The sequence below is a fragment of the Siniperca chuatsi genome, linkage group LG1 (assembly GCF_020085105.1).
Source record: "Siniperca chuatsi isolate FFG_IHB_CAS linkage group LG1, ASM2008510v1, whole genome shotgun sequence".
Taxonomy (NCBI): Eukaryota; Metazoa; Chordata; class Actinopteri; order Centrarchiformes; family Sinipercidae; genus Siniperca; species Siniperca chuatsi.
The window spans coordinates 19237898-19260966 of record NC_058042.1 but is presented as its reverse complement, the minus strand read 5'-3'; the positions used below and the strand labels follow the sequence as shown (position 1 = coordinate 19260966).

At 44.7% G+C, this 23069-nt stretch overlaps 1 protein-coding gene across 3 annotated transcripts in view; it reads left to right on the top strand.

Annotated features, from left to right (window-relative positions):
- The window catches only part of gse1b (Gse1 coiled-coil protein b), a 167054-nt gene extending 144535 nt beyond the window's left edge, over nucleotides 1–22519 (top strand). For all 3 annotated transcript variants that reach the window (XM_044207315.1, XM_044207324.1, XM_044207332.1), the window contains exons 4-17: nucleotides 3579–3787; nucleotides 8698–8864; nucleotides 9025–9225; nucleotides 10684–10851; nucleotides 11000–11364; nucleotides 11727–12057; nucleotides 13553–14196; nucleotides 14346–14458; nucleotides 14567–14834; nucleotides 16030–16143; nucleotides 16340–16714; nucleotides 17495–17833; nucleotides 18347–18450; nucleotides 19729–22519. In XM_044207315.1, coding sequence (XP_044063250.1) covers nucleotides 3579–3787; nucleotides 8698–8864; nucleotides 9025–9225; nucleotides 10684–10851; nucleotides 11000–11364; nucleotides 11727–12057; nucleotides 13553–14196; nucleotides 14346–14458; nucleotides 14567–14834; nucleotides 16030–16143; nucleotides 16340–16714; nucleotides 17495–17833; nucleotides 18347–18450; nucleotides 19729–19869 — 3539 coding nt within the window. In that variant the 3' untranslated portion in view covers nucleotides 19870–22519. The remainder of the gene's footprint in view (nucleotides 1–3578; nucleotides 3788–8697; nucleotides 8865–9024; nucleotides 9226–10683; nucleotides 10852–10999; nucleotides 11365–11726; nucleotides 12058–13552; nucleotides 14197–14345; nucleotides 14459–14566; nucleotides 14835–16029; nucleotides 16144–16339; nucleotides 16715–17494; nucleotides 17834–18346; nucleotides 18451–19728) is intronic.
- The last annotated feature ends 550 nt before the right edge of the window (nucleotides 22520–23069 follow it).

Here is a 23069-nt window from a genome sequence, read left to right as displayed (position 1 = left end):
ATGTTTGTGTGTGTGTTAGAGTGCACATGTTGAGGCTTGTGCTAGTGCATGCTGGTGGGATGGCATATGGATGCAGGGTTGGCTGGGCACTGCTATGCACACCAGGTGTGAAATGGACTGTTTAATTAAGTGCTGATGTTGTTGTAATGCATGCTGGGAGGGAGGCGGGTGGAGGAGGAGGTGTGGGGTGGGGTGGGTGTGTTGGCGGGGTGGAGGAGAGCACCTTCTGCCTGACAGGGCTTGAGGCTGGCTATGCTTGGCTGATTTGGCAGAGGCAATGGTGGCAGAGAATTGGTAGGGGCCATTTGGCAACACTAAAACATTTTTGTGTAGTGTTGTCTTCCTATCAAGGCTTAGTGATCCAGTGGGATTCACTGCTATAGCTGCTGGACTCCCCCATTGAATGAAAGAGCCTGCTGAAGAGCTGTGGTGACTTTTTTGGCTTTTTGATTGGGTCAGTGGCTGAAGTAATATGCAGGGACACTTGGCCACAGCCTCTGACCACAGCTTGGTTTGTTTGTTTGTTGCTGCTGTTGGTTGTATCTTTTGTGTGTGTGCGCATGTGTGGCTCAGCTTGAGTGGTCAAGTGTGGAGGCAGTCTGGGAGAGTGGGACTGGTAATAGAGAGAGGCGATAGAGAAAGGAGCTTCACATTAATCACACACAGCTTGGGACTGAGACAGCGCTTTCTTTCTTTCTCTCTTTTCCTTGCTCTTTCCTTCTGTCTCTACCTCTTCTGTTCCTCTCTCTGCGCCCCCCTCTCCGACCCCATCACCACACCACACACACACCCCTTCACACCAAGCAAGTGACAATCAGTACAGCTAATGAAGTGCAGGTTGAGAGCTGATGAACCTATTTTAGACTCTGAAGATGAAGACTGTGCTTCTCTCCTCCTCTTCCTCCTCCTCCTCCTCCTCCTCTAGCTCCCTACAGGGTCAGCATGTATGGCCATCTTCTCTCTGTATAGATGGAAGGGGAGGAGCGAATGGCAGAAATGACACCAGCTTGGTGCCAATCCCATGTCTTGTATATGATTTTCTCCTATCAGATGGCACTATGATGTGAGGGAGGGGGGAAGAAAGGGATTGGTATGGAAATTGGAGCAGGGTGGTTGAAAATGGACAAGAGGAAATCTTAGAGGAGGGATAGAGGTTTGATGAAGAAAAGAGGCTTATGGACACACATGATGCTCTGTGGTTTTAATAGGAAGATAAAGGGAAACATACATATATGCAAACATGTTACCCCTCTCTCAGACATTTTCTTGAGCCCCTACCAGCTGTAAGTGTTGCAAATGTGTTTATGAAAATTGTGCATCGAGTCTGACCGATCTACGTCTGGTTGGCAAGCAATGTGTTTGAAGAACAGAAGGAAAAGGAATTGGGGTGTATGAAGAGGTGGTGGGTGAGTGGTGGTTGTGCGGGGTGTTGTTAGAGAGGAGGAGGAGGAGGGAATGATAGAGGAATAATAGCTGTGTTTTTTGTGTGTGTATACGTGTCAAGGAAGGACGCCTAGAAGTGTACACAGATTCTGCAAGCAGCAAGAAGAGAACGAAGCTGTTCTAGATGGCCCTTGTCTCTTTTATTTCCTTCTTCCCCTCACCTGCTTCTCTTCCTGCTCTCTTAATTATTTAGTCTGTCCTGCCTCTTCTCCTGTCTGCTTGGCCTCTACATGGAAAAGGAGGAGGAAGAGGAGGAGATGGGAAGAGAGGGGGGTGAGAGAAATAGATGGAGTAGAGGTCTGTTGCTTAGCAGTTCAGAATCACGGCGACCCCCCCCCCAATCCTCTACTCTCTACCTCTTCCCTCCCTCCAGCCTTATTTGTTCCCCCATCCTTGCGTATGCATGTTGTGAGTGTGTGTGTCTGTCTGTGTGTGGTGAGTGAATAGGCTGTGACACTAGAGCTGTATTAAGTGTAGCTCCATTCCCCAGGCTGAGTGGGTTGCTATTGATTGGCCTAGTCTTGCACGGGAGAGTAATGGCTCTCCGAGGTGAGGGGGGGGAGGATTAGGCCACTAATTGCCATTGTGCAGACAAGATATGCCTCCTCCCCTTAATATCCCCCACCCCGTCCTTGCTACCCACTTACCCATCTGCACCCTTTATCTCTCTGCTTTCCTCTCCGCTCCATCTCTCGCCTCACCTCACACCTCTTTTGCCATTTTTTCCCCCAATCACTCCCCATCTCCTATGATTTTTTATTTTCATGTCTCACCTCACATGTATCACCATCATCTTTTCCACAGACATCTTTTCCTTCCCCTTGCCACTCACACACAGATTTTCAGATTCACCTCACTGCCATTATTGATTATTTCCATTATTTAGTGGTATTAGTTAGAATGAGGTGTTTAAAATCAGTCAATAACCTGACCACACCTACCATACACTGAAGTTGTCTGCTAGGTTATGTTGCCATGGAAACCGAAGTAGGGAAGAAATGGCGGTTTGGTAGAGATCTGTGGGTTTTTTTGTGATAGTGATAATTGGAGAGGAAGTAGACCTGAAACTGGCCTGAGGTTTCAGCTGATTTTTTTTTATGTGGATGCATGTAAGCATGTTGATGCACAAAAACACACTACCTGCACATGCACACACATAAGCACACGTCCCCTGCTGTCCTTGCTGCAGCACCAAAGTGTATGTCCCAGTGAGGGGGTTGTGACCCAGTTTGACTGTGTAATGCTGCGTTCGCTTTGAGCAGAGGAGACATACAGCACACTGTACTGTCAGGAGAAGAGGCAGAGGCTTGGAGAAGAAGAGAGGAAATGAGAGGAAACATAGACACAACACACAGGTGAAATCACAAGAGCAAAGTAAAAATAATGAAAAGAAGGGCATGGGACAGAAGGATAAAAAAATCAGAAGGGAAGAAACAGTGGACACAGTCAAGAAGAACAGAGGGTGTAGCCTGTATGGGGGGAGGTAGTAGAGATGTATGAAATCGCAGTGATATATGTATGTGGGAGGATATCATATGAGAGCTTTGGAACTAGAGAGAGAGAAAGCGAGATGTGTGGAAAGCGAGGCATGTGACCAGACTGTGACCCTGCGCTACAGGGTTTCCCTGGAGGGCTTTGTTAATGTGGCACAGCTACAGCGCAGCAGAGAAGCTCATTGGGCCAGCTTTTCACCACCTGCTGTGTGTGTGCGATGGAGGGGGGAGTCCTGTGTGTGGCTGCAAGCGCCACTGACTGTATATACATTCAGTTTGGCTGTTAACTCCCAAGCAGTGTGTTCATGTGTATATGTGTGTGCGCGCATGTGTGTGTGTCCTGCATGTCAAGGCTGTGTGACTCTCACAGGGCTGCTCATCCTGATCACTGTCACTTCATAATAGGGGCCTAGGGCCATCCATCTGGCCCTGTGTGTGTGTGTGTGTGTGTGTGTGTGTGCGCGCACGTTATTTGTTGCCACTGTAGTGCTGCAACCCCCTTTTATTCCCTAGTGCAGGAGCTACGGGATCATGCTGTTGTTACATTTGTCTTTTTAACAGTAGAGCAAAACACAGACTATTAGCTTGTCCTATGTTCTTTCTTTCACCCTACACATGTCATTTGTCTCTGTATTTCTCCAGCTGCATCCTCCATCAGCAGTGAGTCCTCTCCAGTGTCCTCCCCAGCCACCAACCACAGCTCTCCAGTCAGTACACCCAAGAGGGGTCCCCTCGGTCCAGGCCCCGTCTTGATTCCCCCAGCGGGCCACAGCGTGCCAAACACTCCACCTGTAGTCACCATTGCTCCAACAAAGACTAGCAACGGCCTCTGGAGGAACGAGGGACGGCAGGTAAAACCACATTCAAACACCCCACACTGACCTTGAGCCTGCTCTATTTCTTTCTCTTCCTTCCCTTTTTTCCTTTCAGCTGCTCTTTCTGAAGTCTCAGATTGTTCCGGTGTACTTTCTCTCTTTGTATTTTCCTCTTTGTCTCTTATCTGGTTGTTAAAGCAACATTCAAATGTTCTCATTCTTCAGCTATTCTGCTAGCAAAAACTTGCACACAGACAGGCTCTTGAAGGAGTAATGGATTTTGTAGATGGCCTGTAACCCATAGTGTGGCAGTACGTGTTTGACATATGTACATGTGAATGTCTGCACCCCACCCCCGGCATGGCTCCATGCGTTAAACAATCCCAGCTGCCATTGGGACGTCGAGGTGACAGCCTCAACGGCAGCTAACATCTGTGCCCCTCCAGCCCCCCTCCCACTTAGCCCTTTTGCCCTTGGACCAGCCCCTCCCAAGTCCCCAGCCTTTAGCCTCCAGCCTCACCCTCTTCACTCAAGCAGTCAAGTGCATCCTCCGCCTCATCACCCCGACACCCGCTCTCTGTTACGTAGTGGGGGAGAAAGAAAGAGGGAGAGAGAGGGAGAGCTGCTTGCTTTGATAAGGAGTGGATTATGGATTATGGCCTTGCTTTAAACCTTCTTATCTCAGCTCAGGGCTAATTGTCGATGCCAAGCACATGGTTATGAACAGCACTCTGCAACATGTGGAAACTCTCCGGGACACTTTGACGTTTCCCCGGAGACCGAAAGAAGGGGGATAGCAAAGGGTGAGTGAAGAGGTCAGCCAGCCAGCAGTGTGTGGTAGCATTCAGGCCATTGTCCTCTCCCCTGGACAACCCCCCTGACCCTCACCCGCTGTCGCTATAGCTTTTATGAAATGACCCTTTCGCAGTTCAAGGGTCAACCAGAGCTGGGAGGGGCTGGAGAGACAGGGGAGCTCTCTCAATGATCACCCTTTTTGCCTTTCCTTCATCATATCAAGTTTAAAAGAACAGAAGAAGAAATAAAGGGACAGAAGCACCCTCCAGTCCCGTCTACACAGCCATATATTGTTGCCATATTATAACATATTGTTTGCGTGCTTTTGCACAGTGGTTGTGTGTGTGTGTAAGAGGTCAAGCTCAAATTGAAAAGGTCGTGTCACTGGGTTTGTGGTGCCTCCAGCAGCTCGGGGCAACCCAGCCAAAGAATGAGGAGGTTAAGGGAGGTGATGTGGACAAGAGGTTGGGATGAGGGGGTAGAGGTTGGGAGGACCGCAGCAGGGATGCGTCACGAAAGCTGGCGTCATAGCATCTATTTCCACGTGCTGCTTCAGTGAGCACATATAACTCTGTGGTCACAAAGACCCACAGGGCCGAAAGGATACACACATACATACACAGCATCCAAATGTCCCTCTTAAACAAAGATCATACTGTCTGGACCTTTGATTCCATTGCAGGAAGGATGCATCAGGGAAGAGGGGTCGACCCTCTGGCACTTTTACCTTGCCTCTTGCCCTTTACCCTTGTCTCCTTCTCTTACCCTCTATATCTACTATTACCATTCATGTTTTATGCCACATTTTCTCTTGGGTAAGCTACCTGTGTGCCATGTCATGAACAACCTGTGTTTGTCCATACAACAGGAATGGCATGGTGTTAAAATTAAGTGTTGGAAACAATGACAAGGGGACACAAACAGCCAGAAATGAAGATTTAGAGACAAAAAGAGAGTTTGATAGAGGGGGGATAAATACAGAGAAATTAGTTCCAAACAGAGGCAGCAGTCTGTTCTCTGGATACCCTGTAAAGCGTGAAAGAAAAGCTTGTTTTTTGTGTGTGTGTCCTGCTTTCTCTGTGTTAGAATGGTTGATTAGTGTCTCTCTGGCTGAGATGTGAGTCTGTCTTTCAGAGGGGGGCGATAGGCAAGGCAGCGAAGGAGGGAGGGGTTGGTGCATTGGCATTTTGCTTTAATGACTACAGGAGTCTGCTCCCGCTGCTGCCTGTAATTGCTTTTTAATTGGCAATTTGGATTCATGGCTCCATCTGAAAGGCGTAAACGAGCGCTCTACAATGTGCGGGGTCTCCCACCCTCACTGGGGGTTACAGGGGCCTGGCTCACACAGAGAAAGATGGCTGTTAATGGATCTGTCTTTGAGTCTGAGTGCTTGTATTTGTGCTCTGTGCTGTGTATATGGCATGCTGCTGGTGATTTGTGTGTGTTTGAGAATAGAAGGCTGTTTTTTGGGCAGGGTGAAAGGTCAAAATGGGATGGCTGGTTGGATGTGTAGGTGCTTGAGTGACTAAGGTGCCTCTCTAATGGGAATGGAAGGTTCTGTCTTTGTGGTGTGTGTGCTTTTTCAAGGTGCTGACCTGGTAAATCCACACCTTTGCATGTTTTTCGACTGGCGTGCATCCACACATGCAAGCACAGACATACACAAAAAGGGACTAAGCTCAGAAAAAAAGGTGTGCATACACCATGACAGCCATTTGTACACATTGTCATTTACAACATTTTCTACGTTCCTTTGTGTTGATTGTCTCACATGTAAGAGGGGCTTGCTGGTTTTCAGTGACAATATTAACTGTAAAAGCAGGAAGCAGAAGCCAGTCGGTTGCAAAATTGCGGCTGCACCACCATGCTTTGTTGTTTTACAGGCATCTTTGTTCCATGCTCTTATGATGGGATTTCTGTGAAATTTGTTGGAAAGGAACAACTGATTCAATTTTAGTGGTAATCTGTGTCTGGCAATTGCACCAATTGACAGTTAATTGAGTCATAGCCATGATTATGAAACCATGCCCCTGTCACACACAAACTCTGTGTATGACGCAGAATATTGAACACAGATTCAGCCCACATTTGATTCATGCCAACTATTGGTCACCAGATAAATACCAGATAGTCAGAGTTGAACACTTACAAATAAAATATAACAGACGTTGCATGATTTTATTAGCTAAGCAGGTTCTCGTGTTGTTATGCCATCAAAAGTGGTCAGTGGAGTGTCGTTTGGTTTAACTATAGCTTTCATTTTCTTATTTGGTCACTTTCCGATGCAGCAGCTTGATGAGTGGTTAAGTTGGGGCACAGACAGAGGCAGAAGTGTTACTTGGGCATGGTATATCCAGGTGCTGTCCGCTCCTCACACATAACACAACAAACATACATAAATAAATACAGAGACCTGCAGCATCGGTGTTTTTAGTCAAGCAATGATGACAGCTTAGCTAAACACTGATCACTTGGTTAGCAAAGCTGTCATCAGTGTGATTACAGCAGTTGATTAACTGACAGTGAACTGACATAGAAAGCAGCTCCTCATGTTTTTACAGGAGAGGTATTACTCACCAGTAATATGTACCTGCAGCAGTACATCTTGTTGATGCTCAGGAGGGGAGGGAGAGAATACACACAGTACATGACTTCATCTGCATCTACTTCATCATCTGTGTTGCACAAGGATACAGATAAAGAAAGACTTTGTTTGCTCTTTGCTGCTTCTCCTTCGTTTTCCACAGAGAGCCTGGCATCCAAGCCATTATCTGATATTGACTTCGTTTGACATATATGAACCTCTTTTCCAGTTGGCTGCTGATTGGGAGGGAACGTCCACCTTCTCCCTGTGCTCATAAAACTTTGAAAGGATGGAAGTCAGGTGGGGGCTTCATGGGGACAGGAGGTTTGAGGGAGTAGAGTGCCATACTGTTTAGTGAAGCGCAACAAACAACAAGGAGCAAACAGTAACATTAAACTACTGAAAAGTGGGTGTGTGTGTAAGAAACAAAAGGGGGATGTGGAGTCTAAACATTAGAGGCAATTAAGATTGGATGTTAGCGCATCAGTGTCAGTCTGGGTCAGTGGCTGCAGAACAGGACGTGGAGGTAATGGCTCCCTAAATTGGATTTATTTTATCAGAGGCAGTAGTGAGAGAGAGAGGGCAGTGCTGCTGTAGGGTCTCTCTCTAATCCCAGGGAGCCCAGAGGTTAATTTAGTGGCGCAAGAACTGCCTTTTTCTCTCGCTCCTCTTCTTTATGTCTTTATCTCAAAATTTTCTTTCTTCCCTCTTTCCATTCTTTTTTAGTTGTTCCCTTGCCAACCTCAACTTTAAGTCTCGTTTTGCGAGAGATGAGATAACTGTTCCACCATACCTGTGAAAATCCTCCTCGACTGTATATCCCTCCATAAACAATTTCCTTGTACGACTTACAAGGGTTGTAAGTTTCTCTGTTCTGCGATTGCATTTGTAAGCAGAGGGAAACCAAAGCTTCAGAAAATGCACTCCCACTCCCACCGCAGGATGTCTTTGTAGCTCTGAAACTGTGTGTGCCTGCTGAACGTATATGTGTGTTTGTTGTGGGATTGGAAAAGTGAGACCAGGCTTGCTGCCAAAGGGAGAGAGGGAGGTGAAAAAGAAAGAGAGGCAGAGGGATGTTGCTTTTTGGACTTTGTTGTCTTCCCTGTAGATGTTACAGTGTGTAAGTTATGTGCACACACACACACACACACACACACACACTTTAACAAGATCAAAGTCATCATCTCTCGAGAAGTACTGCTGTTGTACATCTACCATTACCACATCCTCATCGATCATAAGGATGACATCTCTTGTTTACAATTAGAGAAAAACAGTGAGGCCATTGTTTTACCACTCTCTCCCTGCTTCCTTCATTTTACCATATATTCCCCTCAGAGAAGTGTTGATCTGTCTATTTTTACAGGGATGTGGTTTGTGTGAGAAAGTGGATAAAAGTGCCTGAGGTAGGAGAGAGAGTGAGGGAAGCTGATGCACCATAAACAGGCCTATTCTTTGCCCCATCTCTCCTCTCACAGGATGGGCTACATGAGCATTGACAACCGTGACGGTCACAGGTCCTCACGAACAACTCACACTAAGACTCTCGCTCTGTATCTCTCTCCAGGCTGACTCGGGGCCTCGTGGGGCCAGCAGGGAACGTCTGGGTGCAGAGGGTACCCTCCCCCAGGAAAAGGGTGGCCCCTCAGTCCCTGCCCACCTCCTGGGAAACCCCTATGCCTTTGGTCTCACCCCGGGTGCTGTCATGCAGGATTCACGTTTCCAGCCCCTCAAGTGAGCCACACGCTGCTCTGCCTGTTTCTCTGGATTTGATTAGAATTTCTTGGTGAAAATTGGTAATTTTGCACAAGTTTGTATGTGTGCACAACGGTGAACACATATAAATGAATCTAACCATGGCTTTTGTCTATTGTGCCCCTCCTCTTATCTTCAGTCTACCCAGACAGTTACCGAATGCAGTGCCCCCAGGTCATGTACCAGAAGAGTACCTCCGTGGTTTTCGGCCCTATGCCACGACTGAAGATGCACTCCGCATGAATTCTTTGCCCTTGGGCCTAGACCCTGCAACTGCAGCTGCTGCAGCTGCCTACTACCACCCCAGCTACCTGCCCCACCCTTCCTTCACGCCATACAGGTAAGCCTCTCCATTAATTTGTTTTGTTGACTTGGCACCCATTTCCTCTGAGAGCAAGTTGTGCAAACCAGTGCATATGACTGAACTAAGTAATTGTGCTGCTTAGACTCAGCAGTAAACGCATTAGTGTATAGCTGACCTTGAATTCATGTTCAAGACGGATGGCAGTACAAATTTAAAAAATCATGTTCCAGGTAAACAAAAAGTAAAGTAACAGAATACAGATAACAGATACAAAATAACAAAAATCACAGTATCAGTGTGAACAGGAAGGAAGGTCACAGAGTATCACTTAAAACAATTACATTCTTGCACTGAGCACTGGGGGATCTCTTTGCAACACAAGAGCAGAGTTTAGCATATTGGAGTCCTAAATGACAGCTTTATATACTGCATCATCTGACAAGCTGCTGCTAAGAAGTCTCTGTTTGAAAATATCCTGGTCAGCTGTGTCAAAATGCTTTTAAGAGATTTATTTAAAAATAGATATACATCACTGTTTATTCCCAAAGGCTGCAGTAATGTCATTTACAACCTTCAGAGCTGCTGTAATGATGCTTTATTGCTTGCTAAATTGCAGTGCAGTTCTTCATGAAACAAGGGGAAGTACTATACTTATGTGCACCTACTATTTTTCGCAGTATGAGATAAACAAAACTCTGTATTTGCTTCGTTAATGAAGGAGTTGTATTCATTTTGAAGCTTCCTTTACCAAACCAGTTCATAGCAAGACCCATTTTCCTTGTCTTTACCCAAGCTAGGTTAAACCTATGGATAAAATATGAACATACAAAAGAGAGCCACGGCTGGGTTTGCCACTTAACTCTATATATCTGGAGCTTGTTCATGCACGCTTTGCAGAAATTAAAGAATCCCTGAGCTGTTTATACATCTGGGATACGACATATCTTGCTCACCACTGTGGTTGTCCATTTTCTCATAAGGAAAATCGGTGACAGCCCAGTGATCACAAGCAACACCAACAGCAGAAAATCTATGTGCAATATTTGTTCAAAAATGCATTAATTTTAAATGTATACTATGTATGATCATGTGGACTCTGTGTGTGTTGAGAAGGACCCTGTTTGCTTTGGGCTATCATACAGGCTGCGTGCCCCTGGCCTGTCAACCCAGCAAGATCAGAGGACTGCAGCACCCATCACACACTGCGCTGTAATGGATTTAATGAGGGGATGAGCAGTGGATGTCACACACATACACAAAAACACACAGTTGTGCATCAACACACAGCACAGTCTCTTGCTAGCTGCTGTGTGGTGATTGAGGTTAGCTGACAGACTCTGCTGCTTTCTTGAAAGATGGAGGACCCTGTGATGTCGCTTCTATGGGAGATGGAGGCACACAGGTTAATGAAAGTGAATGCTGCATTGTCATACAGGGAGACTGATTCCTTCTCTTTCTTTCTTTTCTTTTTTTATTGCAATTCTTCATTCCCAGGATGGATGACCCATTCTGCCTCTCTGCTTTGAGGTCACCTTTCTATCAGCTGCCAGCAGGGGGAGCTTTACCCCCCATCCATCCCTCTGCTGTTCACATGCACCTACCAGGGGTCCGCTACCCTGGAGACTTCACACACCCTTCACTGTCAGCACTGCAGTCTGAGAGGTAAAGTCCCCTTATTTCACCCATATGTACAGTCACAAGTACATACACACAGTGGGTCTCAGCAGTGGGCTGCGATTATGGATTGTCCTTTCTAATTTCACTGACATCTTCTTTCTACTTCTGTTTCCCCATCCACTTTGCGTTTTAGGCTTCAGCTGGAGGATGAGCTGCGGCAGAGAGAAAGGGAGCGCGAACGAGAACGTGAGCGTGAAAAAGAGAGAGAGCGTGAGGTGGAGAGAGAAAAGGAGCGGGAGAGAGAACGAGAGCGGGAGCGAGAGCGGGAGAAGGAGCTGGAGAGGGAGAGAGAGCGCGAGCGAGAAAGAGAGCGGGAGAGAGAACGGGAAAAGGAGAGAGAAAGAGAGAAGGAATTGGAGAGGCAGAAGGAGAGAGCACTGAGGGAGAAGGAGCTGCAGGCATCCAAGGCCATGGAGAGCCACTATCTGGCTGAGCTTCATGCCATGAGGGGGCAGGAGGACCGAACCAAGCCTGAGAGACTCACCCCTAATCGGGCTGGTATGTGTCCATGATGCCCCTGTAGCTTCCTTAAGCTACAATCATACTGCTTGTAAAAACTTGACCCTATAAACACATTATATTAACTAGAGCTGAAACAATTAGTTGATTAATCAGTGAGTCGATTGAAAGAACAACGACTGATGATAGATGAATTGATGATCTCCCTTTACAAAAACAAGCATTTTGAAAACATCACCTTGTGCTCTTGTCCATTTGTGATTGACATTTTTCACTATTTTCTGACATTTTATAGACAAAATTAATAAACAAATTATTGAGAAAATAATCGTCAAATGACAATAACCATTAGTAGCAGTCCTAATATCAAAATTTTTACACTGACCTTTCTCCCTCTGCAGATAAAACCAAAGAGCCCGCCCCTCCAGCTCCCAAACCAGTCCCGCCAGGACTTCACTCTTCAATGGTCCAGTCACATCATCCCGTCCCTGGTCTAATCTCAGGCCATGGCCTCTACATGGGGCCCAGCGGTGTAGGGACGGGCCTCTCGGCCTCAATGCTCGCTCAGAGGACCAATGAGGAGGAGAGGTGGTTGGCGCGACAACGCAAGCTGCGGCAGGAGAAAGAGGATCGTCAGTACCAGGTGTCTGAATTCCGCCAGCAGGTTCTGGAGCAGCACCTGGACTTGGGCCGGCCAGGTGACACACCAGATCACAGGACAGACTCTCACAGGTGAGACATCACTCACTAGGCTAAACTCATTGCAGTCCAGCCAACGTGCAGAAATTTCAAACCCACTTAAATTTTTTAACCACATGACATGGCAGTATTTATTTCCACATGACTGCAAATGCAGAGTTGTTTTGCCCATGTTATCTGATAGAGACAAGCACTTCTGGGGTCTCTGTGACACCAAAACACATGCATGCTTTCAGTGCAAATACTATTTTGAGGTGTTTGGCTGTTTGTCTCTGCTAGCCTGATAGAGACAGTTGTGCCTGTGTTTTGAAGCCTCCGAAGCTGGCAGGCTTTAGAAGTTTGTTTTCAGGCAGGACTGGAAAAAAGATAAACCCCATCAGAAGCATCATGTCTACTCTATTTCTGTCCATGCTTCCTTCCAGGCCTGACATGTTGGCAAACGGGCAGCTATGTTTAAGTGTTGATGTAGAATGTAAAGTGGGGTCCTGATGACTGCTGTTTCATGAGTAGTGGGTAGGGGTTTCAAACAGGCAGCGAGTGGGACAGCTAAGATACACAAAGGCTAATTCTCACTAATCCTCTCAACCTTGCACAGCGTAAGCCCCCTACTTACCCTCCTTTGTTACTGTGCCTGTGTTTGTGTTGTGGTGTGTGATTCAGAAGTGAGGTTGTGGTTAATGCCCAACTGGTAGGACAGGAGAGATACACACATCTGCTATCACTAACCCTATGGTATAATCGCAGAATCACAGCTCACATGGCTGCAGATTGCAGATAACACACACATTTACTCTCTCACACACACACACACAGAAATTAAAACACAAACAGGAGGCATAGATAATTTGACTGATCATGCAGTGTGCACTCCTGCCAGGTTTGATTTGGAAAGACGCTCGAGACAGTGTCCATCAGCCATCTGCCTTTCTTTCTTCCTCACGGGTTACCATTTTCTTACCACCGCCGTACCATTATTCCTTTTCAAGTCTCTCTTTTCACCCTTGCTCTCCCTTTACATATATATTCTTCTTCCCTCTCTCCCTCTGAGTATGATTCCCTTTCTAACAATCCATTGTCCTCCTTATCCACCCTATGTCAGTCATTTCCTCCTCTGCCTGCCTGTCTGTCAGGACAACATTTCTCCTGGCCTCCTCCTCAGTAGATCGTTCTCTGAACTTGCTCTCTCCTTCTGTGCATGTGTATGTGTGTGTGTGTGCCACACTACAATGACCTAACGGATCAAAAACAGGCCTGTATATCTGGAGGACATTGTGTGCCTTGGCCACATCCTCACTCTGCTCTGGGCTACTCTGGCTGGGCTTGATAACACTGCTTTGCACAGACACACAAACCCACAGACATACTGACAGGGATGAAGGGAAATAGGCAAGGCATATAAGCACTATGGTGTGTCTCTGCTTTGAATGAGTGATGGGAAGACACTATTAATCAATTTTAGAGAAGATATGGGCATTGTACTGTATTTCTAACAGATAAACATGACCCTTGTTCCATTGTATCTCTACAGATCCATACCAAATCACCATGAACCAGGAAGCCGGGACCTCCACTCTCACTTAGGCGCCCCTCCACCACTCATCTCCCCTAAACCTCCTCAGCCACCACGTGAACACCACCCTCCGCCTCCCACCACCCTGTGGAACCCTGCATCTCTTATTGAAACAGCCTCAGAGTCCAGACGTAACCACGAGCCCTCAGGGATGGGACACTATGAGCTCAATTGGCTGCCCCCAGGGCCCTCCAAATATGAGGATGGAGCACGAAGGAGAGAAGGGGGTGCAATGGAGAAGTACCCCCCACTGAGAGGTCCTCCAGGCCTGCCCGAGCCCAGCACATTCCTTGCTGATCTGGAGAAATCCACCCAGTCCTTCTTCAGCCAGCAAAGGGCATCACTGTCCCTGTCCAGCCAGTATGAATTGGAGGGAGCCGTGAAAAGCAATGCTGGACTAAAGAGCCTCCAAGGACAACCGGGGCACAGTAGACAAGGACAAGGGCTAGAAATGGTCGCTGGGCCGGGGATGGGACAGGTAGCCACACTGGGGATGGGTCCAGACACAGTGCTGATCTATGATGCATTCCTTCAGCAGCACCGAAGGCCTGTCAGCAAGCTGGACCTGGAGGAGAAGAGGAGAAGGGAGGCTAGAGAGAAAGGTACTCACCATACTACACCTGATAATGTTCATTCTCACATGATTTGAAAAATCATAGACTATATATTTTTTCTTATTTTATGTAACAGTCAACTTTATTAGAGGATTTCAAAAGTGGGGTGCCAGTAGTGACCTCTTTGTTTGCTGCAGGTTACTACTATGAGCTGGATGATTCATATGATGAGAGTGATGAGGAGGAGGTGAGAGCCCATCTCAGGAGAGTAGCAGAGCAGCCCCCACTCAAACTGGATGACTCCACAGAGGTAAAACATCTGTCAACACATACGCTTTCTGTGCTTTCCTTGATGGAGGCACACACAAGCACTCATGACAAAACATTGCACTAAGATGCTTTTTGGCTCTCTGAATAGAAATTGGATTTCCTGGGAGTGTTTGGCTTGACCACAGTGAGCCGGCGAGATGAGCTGGTGCAGCAGAAGAGAAGGAAGAGGAGGAGGATGCTCAGGGAGCGCAGCCCCTCACCACCTGTCTCGCACTCGAAACGCACTCCTCCTCCTCCTCCCCAACTCAGCACTCGCTTCACGCCTGAGGAGATGGACCGAGCACCAGAGCTAGAGGATAAGAAGCGGTTCCTCACCATGTTCAGACTGTCCCATGTCACTATACAGCAGAGGAGAGGTAAGGGAATCTGCAGTAATACACAAATTAAGCCCAGTCTATGGAGCAGGTACTCAATCCCACACTTTTAATTTACTTAGTCATGTTTAAAGTTGCTCTAAAAACCCCAGGTAAATAAATATAGCTGATTCTGTCTAACAATTAAATACAGATCTTTAGTGTTGCTTACTAACCGTTTTGTTTAATTATGTTTCAAGAACTACATTAATTAGTGGAATACTTAACTGTGCATAGCATTCCCTCTTAGCTATTTGTAATTAAATAAACCATGGCTCCCTTATTGTTTAAGTAAAGAATTTGTGTGCCCAGAAAACTAACTCCATTGCCTTCAATGATAAAATATCAGAAATAAATGAAGGATATAGTTTTTATTGACATTGATAAATACTTGAACATTACATCAAGGCATAGCAGAGCACACATCAGTGGGCTTCAGCAAGCTAGTTAGAAACCACTACATCACAGAACTGACCCAATGCCCTTTACATGCCATACAAACATCCCCATCGATTACTCATATCATGTCTCTTCTCTTTGACATCTCATTTCAGCAGAGTAGGGAAGAAGAAGACTGATTGCATGCTCATATAGCTTTTAGAAGGTAGTAGTCATTCTCAGTTGGCTCTACAGCTTGCTGACGCTTCACTTCCGCTGAGCTCTGCCTGCTTTACATGCACTGCGTTCTCATTAACATGTTGACTCAAGCCTTAAAGGAAATCATAAAGGGGTCAAACAATGAACATGTCAACCTCAAACCCCTATATTATATGCAGCATATATTAAACAGTGTATGCATAATGTAATGCTTTACATTGCCCTAGTTAGAAAGGTGGACTTGTGTCAAGGTTCTGTTTGTAGACTCTTGCACACACACACACACACACACACACACACACACACACACACACACACACACACACACACACACACACACACTGACGAGACACTGGGAGTGGCAGCAGTGGGCTTACAGTGATCCTAGTCTAATCCTCTTGATTTACTGTTTGCTGCCTACAGATGGCAGCGCACAGCCTCCCATGCTGTCAGGCCACACTCAACCTCCTTTTACACACACACACACACACACACACGCTAGGACAAATAGGTGCTTATGTAAATGTGAATAATATACATTAAGACAGTACTGCTAATGCTACAAATATTTACACATTATGTTTTTTTCTCTGTCTCTTAGATAATGAAAGGGTGGTGGAGCTGCTTCAGGCCATTAAGGAAAAGAGCGTAACCTTGGATACCATCAGACATGCCCCTCATTCGCTGTGTAAGAGCCCTTCAGCCCAGATCTCTGGTGAGACACATGCTAATGAACATACACATACACACTTTCTCATCCCTGAAGTATCGAGTTGGAGTGGTATTTCATCGTTTGTATAATGTATATGGATGGGAGATGCATTTAAAGTAACTACACTTTCTAACTGCAGCGTCTGTAGTAATGTGGATCTTGACCTCATCATGATTAACACATGTTCAAATGATTGCAGATTCTGCAATTGCCCAGCCTCCCTCTGAATCAGAAGACCACCACAGTGTCAGACCACAGAGCCCCCCCTCACATTGCCCAGTGTCCCCCAATGGCCATCCAAAACCCCTTGGGGACACATTAAGACCAAAGGAACCCCCTTCTCCAGCTGTCTATCCAGACAAGGCCCGGGGGCCCAGTGAGGGACCGATCTCTAAGAGGAGCTCCAGCCTGCTGAACAGCTTGCGGCCCCCACACCCCCTGCAGGCTAAAGAGGGCCTTCACAGCGTCAATGGACGCACCAAACCCTGGGACAGCTTCACTCCGGAGGAATTTGCCCAGCAGTTCCACGAATCTGTGCTTCAGTCCACTCAGAAGGCTCTGCAGAAACACAAAGGTAAGCCGCACAAGCCATCTGTGATGGTGACTAATGGGCAACAGGACAGCATAGTGACTAGGGAGAACACTTTTCAGCAATAAGACTGAGGTACAATCTACAGGTTAGCCATGACCATTATTTTTCCAGTTAATCAATGAATCATTTAGTCAGAAAATAGTGAAAAATGCTCATCACAATTTCCCAGCGCACAGGGTGACACAAATTGTATGCTTTGTCCAACCAACATAAAACAAAACATAAAAAGCAGCAAATCTGCACTTTTGAGAAGCTCAAACCAGCAAATGTTTGGTATTTTTGCGTAATAAATTAACTTAATTGATTACTCTATTATCAACAGATAATTTTTTTGTTGATAAATTGAGCTGAAACGTTCGGTCGATCGACATAAAATTAATCAGCAGCTATTGATTATCAGTTGATCGTTGTTTTTGTTTTTTTGCGAAAAGATTCACTGCTTCAAATGTGAAGATTTGCTTGTTTTCTTGGACTTCTATGATAGTAAATTGAATATCTTTGGATTTTGGACTGTCGGTCCGACAAAGGTAACAATTTGAAGATGTCATCTTGGGCTCTGGGAAATTCTGATGGATATTTTTCACCATTTTCTGACGTTTTATTGACCAAACAATTAATCGGTTAATTGAGAAAATAATCAGCAGATTAACAGATAATGGAAATAATCATTATTTGTAGCCCTAGATTAATCGACTAATCCTGTCACTTCTATTGAAATTAATAAAAATTTATGAAATACGCCAACCCTCTCTTCTCCATTAGGTGGAGCCACGGGGATGTCGGAGTCGTCCCACCTCCAGGAGTCGTCTGTTCACTACAACATTCCAGAGCTTCAGAGCGCCCCTGGCCGGCCACCACAGCCGCATTCACAATCTCACTCAAATGCACATTCATTTCCCCATCAGCTCTCACACTCACACCCTCAGCCCAATGGGCAGCACTTCTCTGTAGCCCTACACCGGGAGGCCTCAGGGACGAGGGAGGACCAGTCTGGTCCAGAGGACTCTGAGGAAGAAGAGGACGAGGAAGAAGAGGAGGCTCCTGCTTCCAAGTGGCAGGGGATTGAATCTATATTTGAAGCTTATCAGGAATATGTTGAAGGTAAGCAGTCTGCTGGTTTTCTGGCCCCGTACTTCTGTAAAAGCCACCAGAATCTCATTGTGTAGGTTCATCATTTAGTGTTTCGCTTTATTCTTGTAAAAAATTGTGTTTTGAGATCAAATGTTTTCATCTTAAAGCAGTAGTGGACAATCACATATTGTTTGGTGGTTGAAGTCAATACAAATGAATAGACTTGATTTTTGATAGTTGTTGTAGCGTTCTCTCGTCACTAGAGGGTGGTATTTATCCTCCCTCTACATACTTCAGTTATATGCAAATACATGTGTTCAGGATTTGTACCAGAAATTCAGTCAACATAAGTTGAGTAGCCATCTGATCAATTTCACTGATGTATTATCTGTGCTAGCTGCTTGTGGTAAATTAGCCTTGTAGCATCTGCTGCTGATAGCACATGGTATGGATTCTGTAAAGAGGCTTAATTTTTTTCTCTAACCGCCAACTCTCTATTTTATCCCCCCCCCCCATTTTCTCTGATTCGGTGTTGTCCTCTAGAGCAAAGTTTGGAGCGACATGTGTTGCAGAACCAGTGTCGAAGACTAGAAGCTCAGAACTACAACCTCAGTCTAACTGCTGAGCAGCTGTCTCATAGTATGGGGGTAAGAAGCACACACACCGCTGCTGTTATTGTGCCTTCTAACTCACTTTGTGTTATTTCTAAGCGCAGATTCATCAGTACCTACCTCCTACACATTTCCCTTCCATTGCCACACATTTTTTATAATTTTCATAATATACACAGTACATACACAGGCTGGACAAAATAGCTTAAAAACCACACTACTACAAAGTGAGGTTAATAGATTGCAATGAAACAGGCAGCTATACTGGCAAATCATTAATTTAAATGCTTATTTGAAGTGCAGGTTTTCAAGCAACATGAGGGAACTAGCAGAATTCAAAGATGCCAAATATTCAGTGCATAAATTACAAGTTACAAACTGCAAATGCCTATAATGTGGCAAGAGAAGCGGTTTTGAAAATCATGTTAACACACAGTATCCCAAACAATGGGGGTCAGTAGGTACCAAGGTTATTATTGTTAACGAAAACTAACAAAAACTAAATGTGAAAAAAGATTTTGTTAACTGAAATAAAAATAAAAATAAAAACGAGTCTTTGCAAAAAAACGATAACTAACTGAAACTGCATTGTGTGTTTACAAAACAAACTAAAATTATAGAGAAAATGTCCTTAGTTTTCGCCTTTGTCCATTTATTTCATACTACACAAGCCTAGTATTTCAGTTGTATATGAATTCTATCTTCCAATTTTTTAGCTGGGCCAGTTTTACGCCAGCTGTCGGCACCTTATGGTCCGTGACGTGTTGCCAATCCATCCACACCACGGCATTATGGCGCCAGCGAAAGTCAGGAGAAAGCACCAGAGTCCTAATAAAAAAAAAACGCAAATAAAAAACTAATAAAAACTAAACTAAAACTAAGCATTTTCAAAAAAAATTAAACTAAACTAGCAAACCTGCTTTAAAAAACTAATTAAAACTAAACTGAAATTGAAAACAAAAAATAAAAACTAATGAAAAATGAAAAACTATAATAACCTTGGTAGGTACCATGACTGCATGGTGCTCTGCCAAGAAATATGTGGCCACGTACAGGAGCATGTGCACCTTTATTGTCCAGAGATATTTTCATAATCCAAATTGATAATGTTCCCATATAAACTGTGAATTAAAGTTAATAATGGTTTCATGAACACCGTGACAGAGTTTCATCCCAGTCATCAGATCTAAACATCACTGAGCCGTAATGGGAGGTGTTCATATTGATATCATATAACTGAAATTAAATCCTCATTATGATTTTGTGTTAACTTTGCATTTTCTGTCTTCCCTCTCTGCTACCCTGGTCATGTAGGAGCTGATGTCCCAGAGACAGAAGCTGGCAGTGGAAAGGGAGAAGCTACAAGCAGAGCTGGAGCACTTCAGGAAGTGTTTGACGCTGCCACAGACACACTGGCCGAGAGGCGGCCATTACAAGGGCTACCCTCCCAGGTGACCCCAACACGCTGACCATATGGCCCCCAGGCTCCCAGGCCCCCGGCCGCCTCCCCTTTCAGACTGACATACCAGAGTTTATTTTTCATGGCCTGCTCCACATGGCTCCATGGAGGAGAATATGACTGGCTAGATAAGATGAATGAATGAATGAATGAATGAATGGAGTGAATGGAGTGAATGGATAGATGGATGATACAGGACCACACAGTGAAGGACAGGCAGTCTTTGGATTGTGGCCGGCCAGGGACTGTGCCACGAACCACTAACGCGTGCCAATGTAGCCAACCCCGAGATGAGCGAGATTATGGGGCAGGAGTACCTGAAGATCAACACACACACATGCACCTGCTTTTCACACAGTCTTCAGTCCCTGCTGCTCTATTGTTCAGTCCCTGCATCCCTCACCGCCACAGCTAAACAGACAATCCTGCCAATGAGGGAGCAGCTACCCCAGGAGGGGTGTCATCAAGAGACTTGAACGCTCCAAAGGCTTCTGGCCAGTTGGGACTGATTTTATCACAGTGGCCACATGAGCTTTTGAACTGGAAATGCACTTAAGAATAAAAGCTGAAGAACTACCTGGTGGTACTGTGTTACAACAAAGAACTGTTCAAATTAGGGAAGAACTTAGAAAATGCACATTTTTGGAAAGAATTAAGGAAATGTTTTATTTCGAAATAGAAAATTTGAGAATAAGAATTTTAAAAGGTGCTTCAGCCTTGTATTGTACATAATATGAAGACTTAAAAGAATTTTGTATGTTTTTATTACTTTAATCATTGTTCTTTTAAAAGAAAAAGCCTGCCATTTTTATATGTTTATGCTTTTTTGGGTTGGAAAAGAAAGCCTTGCTTTTAGTGTTTGTACTGCTGCTGGCCAGAACAGCTCATTTTGAGACATTTAAAAGAGTGAGAGAGAACAGGATACACTCCTCCTCTTACTCTCTCCTGGCACCTAGCCACAGCCACCTCATCTGGCGTCTGAGCTCAGCAAAGCTTACTTTCGTGAGAGAGGTCGTAAGACATGGCTCCTGCCCTCTCATCCCCCTCCCTTCACAGCAACATGTGTCTCTCTGTTTTAATGCCCATTTCAACACACTGCTGCTGGCATGACTAGTTAACTTGTGATATTCTCATACAGAAACCAGTTGAGACCCACAGTGACATAATTAGTTTTTTTGTTGTTTTTTTTTTTTTTTACATTGGTCACTTGACGTACTTGATTATTTTGTAAAGACATGAAGAGTCTCTTAGGCAGCCAGCTGATGAAACTGGCTCTTGATGCTTTATTCTATCATTGGACCTTTCACTTCGCTTTGTATGACATTAATATAGCATTGGACTCAAACAATGACGGTTTGCATAATGTTATGCCTTACAAGATCAAGCCCTTATCAGCAGCCATGAGAAGACCTAGTGCCAAAATGAAAAATGGTAGCATTTTGGATTCTTAATTTTAAGCTGAGTTGCAAAACAACAAAAACATTCAAACCAGAATGGCCATCTTCCACTGCTGAATACCTTTGGCCCCAACTCACGTCCTTACTGCATTTAGGACCCTTACTATCCAAAGTTGCCAACATGTTATAAATAACAGACTGGAAATCACACAAAAAGTAGATTCAAACTGGGCATTTCCTAGTACATATAAAATCAGATAGGTTTGATTTACCTGGCCTCATACCTGTTTACAACCTCTGCCTGCCCTTCATCCTCCTTGTCAGCTCCACCCTGAGATTCAGCCACATGTTTAACACTGACTTTCTACCCTGTAACTCGTGTTGCCTCAACCTTATGGTCGCATGTGCGATTGGAGACCCCAATGACCATCTACGAGGTGTATAGATCATTGTTTTGAATTTAAGGAGTTTTACCCCAGCTGCACAAGTTATGGTGGTGGAATGGTTGGTGTGAAAAGGGTGGGGGATTTCAGTATTTTAAAGTAAAAAATTTAATAAACTTGTGAATAAAATGTGCATAAAGTTAATTTATAAAAAAGGACTGAAGCACAACTACCCCATACATACAGTATATTAATTACAAGTGCCTCAAGAATTTGGGAGCATGTGAATGAGTTGCAGTCCATATGACGGAAATTCTACACATAACATCAGTGATCAGGGACTTTACATTTTACATTGAAGCATCTACTGTATGTCTTACACCTTTCAAATATGTCCATGTCAAGAACAGACACAGAATTCCTTTATCTAAATGCATCTCAGAGAATCAATTTAATCATGTGACCTTTTTCTAAATGAGGCCCAAGCCAGTTCAGAGGATCAAGTGGATACAGAGTGTAGTCTGTCATATTTACAGAGCAGAAGAGAGCCAAGAGCGCAGCCTATCAGTTAATGAGGGAGTACGCATGCTGAGGTAAGCTGCCAATGACCTGGGGAGGAAGGTGCAGTACAGTGAGCCCCTTACCCAGCCTCCCAGTCTCCAACCCACGCACGCCCATGCAATAGCCCCATTACTCAGTGGAGGATGTCTAGATGCTGTGAAATCCTGTTTTTAAAATGTACTTGTTTGAATTCATTGTAATGTAATATATTATTTGTTGAATGTAGTAATTAGGTATTTATGAATATATGGCTGTGATTTCAGACAAAAAAGAAAATAAAATATTTCAAAAATGTTAAATATCAACCTTTGTCTGTTTGTGGGTGCTGGTAGGTGGGCAATTTCATGGGAGGGTAGAACACTAAAATCATACATCCATGTATTTAAAAAATAAGAAGGCATAACTCCAACTCCAACTCAACCAATATTGTCACTGGTTATAGATTAAAATTGTAATGAGTCTTGGAAACAATGTGGGCTTCCGTCCACCCCACAAGACAAGGCATTTTAGGTTTTAAAAGTTCCTCTGTTGCCCTCCACTTAAGCACTGACCTCAGAACTGGAGTTGGTCCTGGGACGCTGTGCTGCAGCTCCTCACTGCTCTTAAATATTTAAGATGGATCAAATACAGGGCAAATGTCCCCACAAGGACTTAAATTATTTAAATTTTTATACATTACTATTCTGTAAAATAATAAAAAGAACAAAACAGAAGGAACCCCTTGTTGCTGTATTTTTTAATACGGCAGCATTGAAAATGTTTGCTTACCTTGCCCCTGAGATTGCCCTGCATGCTAAACTAATCTTATACTACTAGGTAGCCATTTCTTTCATCCTAAAATTGAGCCACACAGTT